The 14,699-nt window shown below is 42.3% G+C and overlaps 1 protein-coding gene across 1 annotated transcript; it reads right to left on the bottom strand.

The window, feature by feature from the left end:
- Positions 1 to 6,008: 6,008 nt before the first annotated feature.
- Positions 6,009 to 14,543, bottom strand: lrrc58b (leucine rich repeat containing 58b). Its single transcript, XM_062402636.1, has 4 exons — positions 13,819 to 14,543; positions 9,198 to 9,326; positions 8,812 to 9,089; positions 6,009 to 8,383 (listed from the first exon to the last, which is right to left on the bottom strand). Exons 1-4 carry the CDS (start codon positions 14,277 to 14,279, stop codon positions 8,190 to 8,192), a joined length of 1,062 nt encoding a protein of 353 aa, XP_062258620.1. The 5' UTR covers positions 14,280 to 14,543; the 3' UTR covers positions 6,009 to 8,189.
- Positions 14,544 to 14,699: the final 156 nt, after the last annotated feature.

The following is a 14,699-nucleotide window of genomic DNA, read 5'->3' as shown; positions in this document are numbered from 1 at the left end:
CGGTGCGCAGCCCGGGAAGGTCGAGTCACTCAGGGAAACGCTCCGCAGAAGACTGCCCAAGTTTTCATCTGAGAGCGCAGGGAGGCGTTTGCGTCCGAGGAGGGAGGCGTGTGTGTGTGTGTGTGTGTGTGTGTGTGTGTGTGTGTGTGTGTGTGTGTGTGTGTGTGTGTGTGTGTGTTTTTTTCACCTCCACAGATGAGGGATGGGGGTGTGACGTGATCCATGCCGCGCAGGAAGGCTGTGACCATGCGGGTGCATCATTTTGCAGCAGGGGCCCCCGGGGGACTGGGTGGCGCGCTCCCTGTCCACAGTGCAAATAAATACACTGAATAACAGCACCTGCTTTATTGGAAAGACAAACACACATCATCTCTATTTTCAAAAACGCATGACCTATGATCGAGTCTGCGGGCTGGTAATCAACAGAGTGCGGCACAAGGAATCTCTGCTGCATTTTTCTCAGCCAGAAATAAGAAGCATGAAGGTGTTATTAAAACGTCACAGAGATTTACAGTGTGAGCCTCACACACCGGGTCATTCCTGATGAGGGAGTGTCACCATTTCTGACAGCGGTGTGTGGGGAAAGACACACTAACACGCACACATACAGAAACAAACACACACAGGATGTAGTTTAGTTACATGCAGTTTTTCATAAAACATTGTTTTTTAAGAATCGTCTTCAGCACATTTGTGTCTCGCTTGTGAAAAACCTTGTGATGCTGCAGTTTGTCTTTTGGACAAAAAAAATAAAATACTCATGTGCACATAATGATAAACTCATTTTATATTCACCCAAATGTTTCACTTTAAAATTCTGCTTTGTTTCAATGGAGATGAGGACAACCAGGTGAAAACTGATGCTTTCTATCAGACTGATTTACATTGTGCACACTACTGGGCTCCTGAATGCTCCATTTTCACTAGGTGTATTCTTTACTATGAACATCGGCACCTATAGTTCCCGAGTACATTAACCACTGGACTAAACTTCATGAGAAGTTGCAGAACAAAAATATTTATGTTTTTAAATTGATTAAAGGAGACATATTAAGACCGCTTTTGTTTCTATGGCCCTTACAAACATATTTGTAATACACTTTGGTCGAAATACCAAAAAAGAGGAAAACCAATTTTTCTCAAAGGTGTTTTTTTTTATATTATGTCCCCTTTAAATTGAGTTAAAAAGCAATTACTGACAACAGTGTTTATTTTAAATGATTTCCTCTTGTGCCGATGGAAACTCTGACTACTACAGTCACACTATGAGGTCAACAGAAAGGATAAACCCATCCTGAGGTAATCATCTAGTAACAAAAGCTCTGATGCACAGAAACAGGGGAAAAAGAACGTTTCCCTCTCGTGTGTTTTGGATCAAATTAGTTACATTGTCGTCCCTTTGAAGGGCTGATTCCCTGTCACCGGCTCAGTTTCACTCAAAGCGTGGCGATCGCTCTCAGGTTTCTCCCAAGATCAGGTTCAAGACAGACGGCCCCAGCAGCAGGTGGACTGCAGCCACGCTCAGGTTACCAGGAGCGTGAATATTTTATACTCAAAAAGCAGGAGTCAAAGAAGAGAAGCTGACTCTGGATGAAACGGGACGCGTGTCGTCCGTCTGAGGTTACCAGGGATCAAGTCTTACATTAAGATGTTCTAATTAACAAATACAGGTGTCAATGATGGTCTCTGTGTTTTCTCTCGACCACCACATTGTCTGCAAGTCAACAAAATAAACCACTGTGTCCTGACATGGAAGCATCTGCGCCTCTTACTCAACCTGGTGCTAGCCATTGAATCACGGATATGTTTCACACCCTGCAGTTGTTTCCACATGCGCAAATAGGAAATTTGTGAAACAGCACTACAGAAAATATAACAGAACAAATTTGAACTTTTTTCTCACATGCACAAAATATGTCCTGCAAAAGTCGATCAAACATTCAAAAATGATTGCGACATTTTGAACTCGAAACAGCAGCTTGAAAAAGAGATTGATGGTGTGAGAAGTGTGGAACCGACTCGTAGTTGCAACTTCAACAGATTGGGTCCAGTGAGTTCAAGAGTAATGTTGAAATGTCATTTAAATAGTTTTTTGATCTACCTTAAATGACCAAATCAATTGAAGTCGGAGATCATGGTGAACATCATGTACGGCTGCAGAGGGCGCTGTTGCTCAGTAAAAGTTACATAGTGTTGCTTTAAAGTCGCGGGAATTCCTTTTGATTTATAAATGAGATTATTCAGATATATGCATTCAGTTTTTTTTTACAAAAATGTTAATTATTGCAGAGAGTGGAGATATTTGTTTCGCAAAATTGAAATTACCAGTGACTCTTATTTGACTCATAACTTCCAGAGAGTCACTCCAGCCTGTAGCGGTTGAGACTGTGTCGATGGAAAAGCATTGTTCTCTGTGTGTGAAGCACCTCAGACCCCCTCCAGCCCAACCGCGTCCTTGCCAGAGGATCTGGACGCTCCCCTCTGACATGCCCAGGTTTGCCCGCTAACATACCCAGAAACAAATCCCTCTCTGGAACGCCACAGCTCCTCCTGCAGCGTTGCCATGGACCAGGATTATGGTCCTGATCAAAGCTCCCCAGCAGGCGTCATTCATTGTGTCTCTATAGTGAAGGCAGGGCCAAGCATCAGCCTCCTCTCAGTTTCTAAAAAGATCTTCCAGGTTGGGTGTTGAAAAGAAGCAACTGATGATGCAATAACTGGCAGATAATGTGTTGGCTCATCAAACACATTATCACTTATAATTAAGTTGTTCATATGACACATAAAAGTTTATGCAATCAGTGATTTATTGAGGGTGTAATAACAATTATTACTAATAATGTGAAAGTAAGCGTTTTTTAACTTTCTATACAAATATTATTTTGAGTTAAATGAGAGTTCTTCTCAGCTTTCCATTGATTATAAAGTTCCATAAGCGTGGACGTGACACATTGACTGGACTCGGGAGCCAATCATCTAAACTTTTCTTAATACCTCTGCTGAAGGGGTGATGTTTTCTTCACTGTCTGTTTGCTTGTCAATAAGCAAAAAGACACAAAAAGAACTCAACAAATTTCTACGATGTTTGCAGGAAGGATGCATTTTGGGTGTGAATCCGAAACAGGAGACGGATCCAGGAACATTTTTTTTACCTTCCTCAACTTTTCATTTCACAGTCTGGGAATATTTCATGAATCTTGACCAGGCATTTTTAGGGAACTGATATATATATACGTGTGTGTGTGTGTGTGTGTGTGTGTAACTGGCACAGCTTGATTATAAGACAATGTTGAATAAGGGAAAAACATGGGGTCATGATTTACCATCTCATAGGGTCAATGGCAGATGCAGAGGAATTGAAAGGCGGTAAGAACGAGTCGTTCACCACAGCAATCAAACATGGTAACACAGCAGTGGGTACATTTTTTTCAACTGCCATTTCTTTCCTTCCCTCTCTAACCCCCTCACCTCCACCGAGACCACCTCCTGTGCTGTGGACTCCAACCAGGTTTTGTCCAAGTAAGGGTTGGATTGTCATCATTGTGCAAAAGCTTGGGCTGAAATTTGAAACATCTAATGTGTGAGGTCTGCCGTGCATGTTAATTCACACTGGTTATACTGTGAGCTTATTTGTGCCGGTACGTCTCTGTCTGAGGGGATAAGAGGCTTAGAGTATCAAAAAAAACCTTTATGTGAAAGCAGCGCACTGTTTGACCCACTGATCACCACGGATACTGTATGTGCGACTGGTGACCGGTTTCAAAATCTGCAGCCAAAATAGGTTTTGCATGGCAGATACATACCTCATAAATATATATGGGACAAAAAACAACACAATGGAACATTTACCTGGCAGAGTTGCAGACGATTAAGACAGAGAAAATAGCTTCCCTCATTGAAACAATCCATTTTCCAATCCGGCTTTTATGGTCCTAAATTCATGATTTATTTTATTTTCTGTCATCCAGAGCTGCATCTGTCTTTTACAACTCATCTCTTCAAGCTCATCATCAGCTGTATCTCAGGTTGCATCTCTGACAGCGTCCCAGGACCAAGAAAACATGCCCCGTGCGAGCGTGCCTACTCATGTGCACACAGACCTACGTTAGTGCAACATGATCTACATCAGTGGTTCTCAACCTTTTTTCAGTGACGTACCCCCTTTGAAGAAAAAATTCTGCCGAGTACCCCCTGACCAGCGCAAAGCATTTTTGGTTGAAAGAAAGATGTAATGTGATTTATTAATCCTTGTAACTAGACACATTAAAATTTAAAACTCCATCAATTTCCATGACATTGCTCATTTGTAGTGGTCTCTCTTGAACTATTTGGAAATACAAAGATGTAAAAATAACTAAAGACTTTTATTATTATCTCAATATAAATAAAGATTTATGCACATCAAAATAATTATCAACTTAAAGTGATCTCTTTTGGGATCATAATAAAGATATGTTCTCAAACTGAACTCATGAACTTAATTATAGCTAAACACTTCTTCCCAAAAAATTAATCATTAACTTAGTTTTAAATAAAAGATTAGCTCAAAAAATTGTTTTTTTATATTTATCATCTTAAAATATCTTCTTTAAGGATCGAAAAGATTACTGACAGGTAGCTTGTTTCCGCTTGCTTCTGGGAGGCTTTTTGCATCGTGTCTTGAGATGACCTGAATTCAGAAAGTTTCCTCTACAAAAACTCAGGTGGCTTAGCAACATGACTTTCATGTTTTGTCTGGAGATACCGCTGAATATGTGGTGGCTTAATGCCACTGCTGGCTAATCTCTCCCCACAGAAAAAACATAAAGTGTAAATAACCCAATCTATGTTAACGTAAATATTGGTGAAGTGTCTTTCTGTTATTTTATTGTGAAATATTTGTTCTCTTTAAGTTCATACAATTTCATTTCCGCTTTTGTATTACAGGCTTTTATTTTGAAAGGGTACAGGTAGAGACGCGGACTTCTTGTTATGAATTATTAACTTCACAACGAAAAACTTTTACGTATTAGCGCCCCTTCGAAAAGGCACAAGCTCCCACGGTGTTGTTTAGGGAAGGCTCTCTGTCTGGTTTCGACTTCTTTTGTACTTGTCCCTCCGTGTTTCAGCAGTATTGCTGCTGCACCTCAACTCGACTCCATTGTTGAAGTTTTCAAGGCAGGTGATGAGAGGCGATGACAGGTGGCGTGTGCCAGGTTGGGTCAAACCATCGGTATGGGGGAGATTCTGTTTTTTTAGGATAATTAAATTGAAAAGCCTACTGAATATACAAATTTAGTTCATAAACTTACACTTATATTATATTGAATATTTGTTAAGTAACAATTTTTCAAGGGTTTTTGAATGGATGCTAATTTTAAATATAAAAAAAAAAAATCCCAAGTATCCCCTGGAGTACCTTCAAGTACCCCCAGGGGTACGCGTACCCCCATTTGAGAATCACTGATCTACATGATCCACACGGCCACAAAATGTGGACGTGGGGATCATTTGGTGCCTGCTGTCGCTGGAAGGTTCCTAGCTGCACATGTTTGCAAGAGTGAATATGAAGGTGTAAAAAATAAAGAAAAAATAACACAGGAACCCAGCTGTGACCATTCAAAACAACAACAAATATGTGAAACTCAAAGAGCATCGATGTGGCCAGACGGGCAGTAAGAGAAACAGCGAGGTGAAACGAAAGTTAACGAGATGGAAGCAGAAAGTGTGAAAGGACGAGGGAGGAGAAAAAAAGTGTCTGCCGGCTCTTGGCAGGTGATGTTAGAGGATTAGCAGATCGGCTCGGGTTACAGAAAAACTTTCTTTCAGTATTATTCTGCCTCTAGAATGAACTCACCTTCAAATGCAAATGAAACCTGGAAAAATTCAAACGACTTCAACTGCTTCACGTAAACACACACAATCTCTCCGACTGCACAAACACACTGTCTATAAAATCTTATTTAAAAACTGCACATGAAATACCTATTGTATTCATTTGGCCACGATGAAATCACACAATATTGGCATTTTAAGATATTGCAATCAGTCTTTATTAATGTTATATATAACTGTACAGTCTACATACATCCGAATGGGGTAATAGTACATACAATTAATATATATATATATACCAATATATCTTCTATGTAAGTGCCATCTATTCCTGCAGACATTTAAATATGTGTTTAACATTAGAAAAGGGATTTGTATAAAAGAAGTTCATTCTGTTATAAAAGGTTACTCTCTCTTAATCGTGGTTAAGCTGATGAGTATAAAAATCATTTATAAAAAGGACTTGTTAAACTTGTCACATTTCAGGGTGCAAAGATCACATTTCTTCAAACTCTTGTCTCGCTGTGTTAGAAGTCACCATAAGTAAGGCACTTTATAGGCTCATGTGTAGATGCTACTGTAACAGAGGGGCGTCGCTGGTTTTCCTTCTCGCTAATGGACACTAAAATACCCCCCAGCCTCCCACACAAGCTGAAGGATGAAGCAGTGATGTAACTGGGAACCGAACCACCATCGTCTCGGTTCCTGCCTCAAAAAAAAGAAAAAAGTAAACTACTTCTGGCTGCAGGCTGCGTTCGCTCACGTCGACTGATGTTTATGTCCGAGAGAAAACCTAAAGCCCCGAACACAAACATTAAAGGGTGCCACTGTGTTTGGCTGAATAGCTATTGTTTCGGAGTGAACACGGTTTCCCTGGTCCTTCCCACATCCATTTCCTGTGAGTAAGCCTGGACAAGCATTCCTTCACATACACACAGAACCCTTATCCTGGGTTAATTTATAACAACAATGCCATAATGTCAAACAAATTCAACTTTCAAGGTTGTGTTCAATGTGCTGACTGGGCAAAAAAAAGTTTAAATCTTGATCTGCTCAAATTATGTGAGACGGCCTAAATTCACCACACACAGCATAAATAAGGTCATCTCCCACTTTGTGCTTGTTCGGCTCAGACTACCGTGGTGACAAACTGGTTATTGTTTCTGTTGACGTACAAGACAAAGCCCAGACTTTATTTTTTCTCAGTTAGCAGAGCCGCTTTGAAGTTCACTTGATCAAAGCACTTAAAAACCAAAGCTTGCTAGGTGTTTTCCAGTAGTTGGACAAAACCCACTTTGTTCATATCCAAACTCTCAGAGAATACAGACTAATGCACTTAATGGTTATGAGAAACAAAAGCACCAAGTGTTGTATTAAAGAGAACGTATGGTTCCCTGGAAAGGAAAAGAATCCTGCCGGTGCCTCAGTGTTCACAGTCCAAACAGGAGCTTTACTGCCCTCCAATGTTCCACCATGACAGCAGCACTTTCACACAGTCATGAGTGTGGATTTACAGCTTCGAGGGAAATGATTCCTTTACTCGTTATGTGGAGAGTGATCTCATTTCCATCCAACCATTTTCATAAAATGGCAGACATTTTTTCCAAGACCCCAGTAGTAAATGTTTTAGTGGCTATATGTAAAACCCAATGTACAAGTACATCCAGGAAGTATTCAGACCTCTTCACTTTCGCCACATTTGGTTATGTTGCTTCCTTATGCTGTAACGGTCTGACATTTCAAATTTAGTGCATGTGTCACATTTCTCATCTGTAAGATGTTTTGACATATTGATTGGAGTCAACCTTTGGTAAATTCAATAGATTAGACAGGACTTTGAAAGGCACACACTGGTCTATATAAGGTCTCACAGTTGCATATCAGAGTGAAAACCAAGCTATGAGGATGAAGAACCTGCCTGAGCTAAGAAAGAGGCTTTCGTCGAAGCAGATAATTGGGTAAGGCTGCAAAAATCTGCGGCATTGAAGGTTCCTAAGAGCACAGGGGCCTTCATGATTCTTCAATTGAAGAAGATGGGAACAACCAGACTTCTTCCAATTAGATAGTAAGGATGCATCAAATCCAAAAACCGAGACTGAAATGGTACTAAAAAACATCCACAATCTCATACAGAGGAACTTTAAACCCCAAACTATTTTCACTTTATCATTTCGGGCATTCAGTGACGATTGATGAGACAGAATAAATCTTCAGAGTGAAAAACAGATTTAGGAGTCTGATTACTTCCTGAATGCACCGTATGAGTGCGTATTTCTATGCACTCATAGTCTGACGAGCCAAGTCGTGTCTGTATAAATGTTGAGCACAGTGACAAACTGACGAGGCTGAGCGTGGTCACAGGTTCCTGTGGCGTGCTATCCCAGAAGCACCCTCTGAAGGCGGGCCGCCGGCACGCTGCTCTCGTCTTCCGAGTCCGCGTCGCTGGGGGGGTTGGAGCTGCAGGGAGAGGTGCATTCTGGGGAGCACAGGTAGTGCATGAGGGGCAGCCGGTACTTCCCACAGAAGTCCACAAATTTGATCTGGCGCACACATGAATCAAAGTAGACGCCTGGAGAAAGTGGAAAAAACGATTCAGGTTCAAGTGGCTGGTCAGTGACCTGAATTGTTCAGTGTGACAAATGCATACAATAACACAACACAATCAATACAATAAATCTTCACCATCACCAGGCAGGAAACGGTAAAGGGAAAGACAAATTCGGGAAATGTTATCACATTACTTTCCGACAGAGATCAAGACCCTACAAGAGTCTACAAGATAAAACTGATGAGTCACCGGATCATAAAAAGAAGAACTCACAAAAAGCACATTCATGAAAAACAAACTTTCCTCATTCATTTGTGTATTTCTTTAAATGATTAGATGTTGACTTCTAGGTCTTTAAAAGTCTCACATATTGAAGGATATATGACGGAGCTGCATAAAAGTATTCTAACATTACAAATCTGGATTTTTCTCAGACAAGAAACTCTTACCGGCACACTTAGGGTTGGGACACTTGCTGGCCAGGTCCAGGTATCGCAGCAGATCCGCAGGCATATCACCAGGGTAGTATTGAATATTTCCGCTCTTGACCGTACGTCCGGCCAATTCTAGCAGCGAGGGCGGGTCGTAGGTCATCTCCTTGACAAAGCGCACCACCAGTGGGTTGCCTCTGAGGCTGAGCTCATGCAGGTGCACCAGGCAGAGGATTTCCCTTGGCAGGTAAGTGAGCAAGTTGTTGTGGAGACTTAAAGATCGCAGCGAGTGGAGCCTGGGGCGAGACACAGAGGTACGGGATTCAAGAGGGCATAACGTTCTGTAGGGATGTGATAGACTGCAGGTTGCACTGGAAGGACGGTGTTGGAGGACAGCAGTTTACCTGGTGAGTTGTGGGGGGACACTTTGGATGCGATTGTCACACAGGACCAGGTAGCTGAGGTAGGGCAGGTTCGCCACTTCCGGAGGAATGGCTGTGATGAGGTTTCCGCCCAGATACAACAGCTCCAGACTGACAGAAAGAAAAAAAAAGAGGCGGAGAAAATCAATATCACAATTCATATAGAATTTGAATGCGTTTTGGTCGCAAATGTTCTTTTGTCAGTAGTCCCTGAATTCACTTTTAAACTTTTATCTCACAGTCAGTCATTATGTAAAAGTTGGTCCTGTTAGAGTGCTTTACTGCATTTAACCCATTTGACGGAAGACACAATTATTGATGTTTAGGTGTAAGTGTTTCAAACCTTTCTGCTTGCAGACTAATGGTCCTCTACTCAATTGCAGAGAATGGTATTAGATGGTACAGTCGGCTCAGAGAAGTGGAGGAGCTCTACTACTGCTTTACTAGTCTACTCCCTGTAGTATAGTAAAGCAGGTGACCATTTCATTTCTTATATATTATGAAAAAAGTTGTGTTTGTTTGCAGGGTTTCTAGAGGTGAGGTTTCAACCCCTGCTGCTTGTACTTATACTATCTTTCTATTTCAAGGGGTTAAGATGCAGTCAAGGGCAATTTTTCCAACCCTAACCCAAAGAAATATGACCCGAGTACAGAACCGGTACACACCACAAGGGGGAGCTAAATTCACGTGGTTTCATGCAAAATAATCCATAAAGTTGTGCCTATGTTTCTGTGTTAATTCTTAGAAAATATCACAGGCAACGTACAGAGGTAATTACACAACAAAAAATACCAATGATATAACGAATCACCAGAGTATTATTACATTTTTTTCACTATGACATTTATGTCTTTATGCATCATCCCCTCACAGAAAGTTTGCAAAAGACCAACAAGATTATTCATGCGATGACCCGCAACAAATTTATATATAAGGCAAAACTGTGAAGTTAATTAGTTAGTTTTATTAAGACAACTAAAGGACCCTGGAAGGTTAATGGAGGTATGGAGCACCCAGGAGGGTGATAGCGGGTGAACCGGAGAGACGGGGAGAGGGCGATGGATGGCTGGTCAGCGAAAGTAAGCCGTCGGGCCATCTGCCTGCAGGAACTGATGACACAGCGACTGCGGGACAGGAAGCCATTATGCTGTCCTTGGTGGCTGAGCACTGAGCGAGCTCCTCTGTGACGGGAATGGAGACATTCAGAGTCTGCTCCCTGTCCTCACCGACAGTGACACAAATCAGCCCCCAGAGATTACACTGGTTTATGGGGCGTATCAAGGACAATACACAAACTTTTTTGCAAGCAAGCTAAATCACCATTGCCATTCTTTCACTACAAGTGAAAGAAAACCCACAGGGAGAGGACCCTGTGTCGTTGTGGAGTGTTTTTCTCTACACACGTCAAGACATGATCATTCATATTCTGCCTGAATTCAGTGTTATTCAGTTTTTTAAGGAACTCTTTTTCATTAAGTTCTACCTCCTGTTTGATAAATGTGACGATATACCAAAGAGGCAGATATTCAATATGAGGACCCCAACCCACTGAGGTTATTTTTACTTGCTCAAAGCTTTTCTAAGATGACCAAATTGGGCTTCTCTCAATAACGGCCATTATTCTTTGCATGTAAACATCGAGCTGGAGAAGCAAAATTAGAACTCTGAACTCAATCTACAGAATTTGATTCTCCCTCACCCACAGCTGCGTGTTGGCTGCTGTCCACCTCTTCTCCCACATGTCTCACTTTATTAGCTAAAGCTTTCCTTACATGACCCTGTTTTACTGCTTCAGCCGACAACAGCAGCACTGGTTGGACCATGGAAATATTTGAACTATTCAAAATGCACTGCTAAACATACAATTGGAGTATTCATCTTCCGCTCCTGTGTTTGGTCAAGGCTTGTATCTCTTGTACAGATGTTTTGCAGCTCCTCAAGGTGAGCTTATAGACGAGTCTGTTTTCTGACATGTATTTGTGTGAGGGGGTAGGATAAGAAGGGATTGGGAGAATCCATGCTTCGGGTGTAGCTGCATAACCATGACATTTGGAAAAGTACCTACAATGCTAATTAATGACTTACGGGATGCAGGAGAAATGAGAAATAACTCAGCAACAACCACATTAGCTCGCTGAAAATTCCCCAGGTAACATCCACTAAATGTCTGGTTATTTTAAACATTCACAGATCCTCTAGAAGGGCTGGGCGATATGGGAAAAGATCTGATATATATTGCCATATAAATCAAATGATCAGAATATATTTACATTTGTGTTTATGTACAATGTTCTTCTTGTACAAATGTCTCAGATACATAAAACATGATAGTGATAGGATGTATTGTTAATGTGTCCCACACAGGACAACCGGAACTTTAACGAGCGTCTACCCTGACCATGGATCAGTGGTGTCAAAATTATTCAGTGGTGGAAACCCGCCAAAACAATGAGCGTAGCAGAAAACATGATTATGTTCAGTCACTGTATCGATGCAGAGTCGTCCACCTCTCTGCAGCAGCCCAAACATTAGCACGTGTGCTGCTGCTGCTGCTCCTACACTCTGTGCTATGAGCATCAACCTAACATGACTTGGCTGTAACTCTATTCGAGCCACATGATTGGTTCAGCGCTGCTATTCTCATTAACATTGGCTGTTATTGTTGTCTGTCAAAACATGTCTATCAAGAAAAAGTTATATCACAATTTTTCTCTTTTCATTATCGTTTTAGTGCTCAGCCCTTTCCTCCAGGTAAAATCTCTATAAGTTAAGGGTGTTTGTTAAATTCATGAGACCTGGCTCCACGTGACTACGTTCAGAGGCGGCGTTCATCCTCTGCCTCTGAGCCACGTTGCCGCTATGAAAAGCCACACTGACGTGTTTGTGTATGATCAAATGAAGACGGTTGGATGTTTGACCTTTGGCCTGCCACCGGTCACTGACGTGCTACTGTTAAACTGAGGAAATGATAAGATAGACACAGTTGGCTGGCCTTTCTCGGCCAGATTAGACGCTGCTGCTACATACACAGTTGTAAAATTGGTGACATTGTTCTCTTGTACATTTACTCATGACTTATGTGCCTTCTCCTCACAAGAGATTGATTAGACCTACTTGTTTGCCTGTCTGGCCACATGTACTAAAAGCAGTGCGTCTGCCTTTATTTGCTGCAATGTTGTACATGATTCCTCCCATTAGTTATAACAGCCACTTTGTTCATGTCTCCAAACCACATCCTGATGGTTACGGGAACGGTTCACAATTATCTTGCTTCCAGAATGAATCATAATGTTTACAGGATAAACTGACGGGAAATGAACATGCAAGATAGCGACAGGAATAAAACTGACAGCAGTAAACACAATTTCCTTAAAAGTAATTCTGAAACGACGTGTAGCATGAATTGATCACCTGAACATGGGTTAGTTCTTCTCTCTATTCACTATTTTTTAATTAAAGTGCTTAAGACTCTTGCTTGATAACAAAAGTGTGTCAACTCTTCTGACCTACATGAAACAGCCGTTTAAGTGTGAGTCAGGAAGGTATTCAAAGCAGATGTATCACATAGATAGCAACAGCATAATAAAAGCTGACTCTGGCAAACAGCAACCAAGAACTTTGGTGTTGCCATTTCGCCACAGGCCAAACATCATTGTGAAGATAACACTGAATGAGAGGAAGTACAGAACCACTACTTACATTCCTTGAACATCTTCTGCATCTGTAATACATTATAGTATATTCTAAAACCTTTTCACTGACTGATCTTGTACTTTCCTGTCTTTAAATGTATCCTCCAACTACTGTACTTGCCTCTTAATTTGCTTTATCTAACCGATATTAATCCACTTCCTAGCTTTGTTATGCACCAAACACCAAAGCCTTGTACATTAAAAACCAGCAAACTTAAAAACAACTTTCAAACTGTTCTGCAAATTGTTGTCTCAGACAGTTACTTAAAGTAGTTGTGTTAGTACAAGTTACCTTTAATGTTTGGAAGGGGAGGGTGAAGAATATTCAGCTGCAACAAGCAACTTCACCAGTAGATGTCAGAGTATTCCACACACTGAACCTTTAACTTCAAACTGCAAACGAGGTGAAAATTATTAGACCAAGCAGGAGAATGAACTGGCTAGCTAGCTATAACGAGTGATTCAAGTATACACCAATTGGTCGACACTGTCTCCACACTTATTCTCAAGTGGAAAGTTCAGTGTGTAGTATTCGGTGACATCTAGTGGTGAAGTTTCATTTTGCAGTTGAATACCCCTCCCCTCACCTCTCTTACACCCCCCCCCCCCCACACACACACACACACACTCTAAACATGATAGAGAACCCGTGGTAGCCTTCAGCTGTCATAAAAACTCAAATGAGGTCTGGTTTGCCTCAGCTGGGCTACTGTCAAAAACAATGTGGCCTCTATAGAGGCCCAATGTAGATTTAAAGTATTTAAATATAACGGGCTCATTCTAGGCTAAATAATGCAACACTTTACACTAGGATTAATTTATACAGAATTTCTGCCAATGGATCCTTTTCAACCAAATCTGTCACCCTGGACCTTTAAGTCATGGCGGGTCGGCGGGGGGTGTTTACCCACCTGGTCAGGTTCTCTATCTCCGCAGGTATGCTCTTGAGTCTGTTTCCGCCGAGCGACAGCGACTGCAGCCGCGGCAGCTTGGTGCACTGCAGCGGGATCTCCGTGAATCGGTTCCCGCTGAAGTTCAGCACCTCGAGCCGCAGGCAGCCGAACTCCTTGGGCAGCGAGAACTCGTCCAGGCGGTTGTTCTTGGCGACGAGGGTCCGCAGGTTGCCGAGGCGCGTTATGCCCTCGCAGATGGCGGACAGTCCGTTGTTGCTGATGTCCAGGAACTCCAGGTTGCAGAACACGCAGACGGACGAGGGCAGCGCGAGGAGCCGGTTGTAGTTCAGGTACAGCTGCCGGGTGTCCCGCTTCCTCTCCTCGCTGACACCGTCGGTGCTGAACGTGCTCAGGCTCAGGCGAGAGAAATCCAGGACTCCGTCGCCCACCGCCGCCGCTGCTCCTTCGTGAATCTCCATTTTGAGTGATTTACTGTGAATGTAAAAGTGAACAAAGTCCTGGCAGGAGCTGTGCTGTCGGCTAAGCGGCCCCGTCAGACCTCGGGTTAGCCCCAGGAGTTGTTGTCGATGGTCGGCCAGGAGCTCGGGAACTCTTCTCTGCGACCGCCCGCAACATTTACCCGCATCTCTGGTGAGAAACTGGGTCTAGTTGAGTCCTGAGGTGGAACTACGGCGGCTCCGCATGACTCCACCGAACAGACTGACCACAGATCAGCACGGAGCCTCTGAAGCTATGCTCCCAGAGGAGTAACACAGGCTTCCTGGCTTAGTGATTGGACAATACCCGTAGTAAATCACGCCCACTCCGACGCTGATTGGCTAATCTTCCAATCTGTCACAATACAAAACTTCACATAAAGAATCTATAACAAGTTTATA

This window comes from Platichthys flesus, chromosome 13 (genome assembly GCF_949316205.1).
Source record: "Platichthys flesus chromosome 13, fPlaFle2.1, whole genome shotgun sequence".
NCBI classification, from domain to species: domain Eukaryota; kingdom Metazoa; phylum Chordata; class Actinopteri; order Pleuronectiformes; family Pleuronectidae; genus Platichthys; species Platichthys flesus.
The sequence above is the reverse complement of the archived record's forward strand: the minus strand, read 5'-3'. Positions and strand labels throughout refer to the sequence as shown.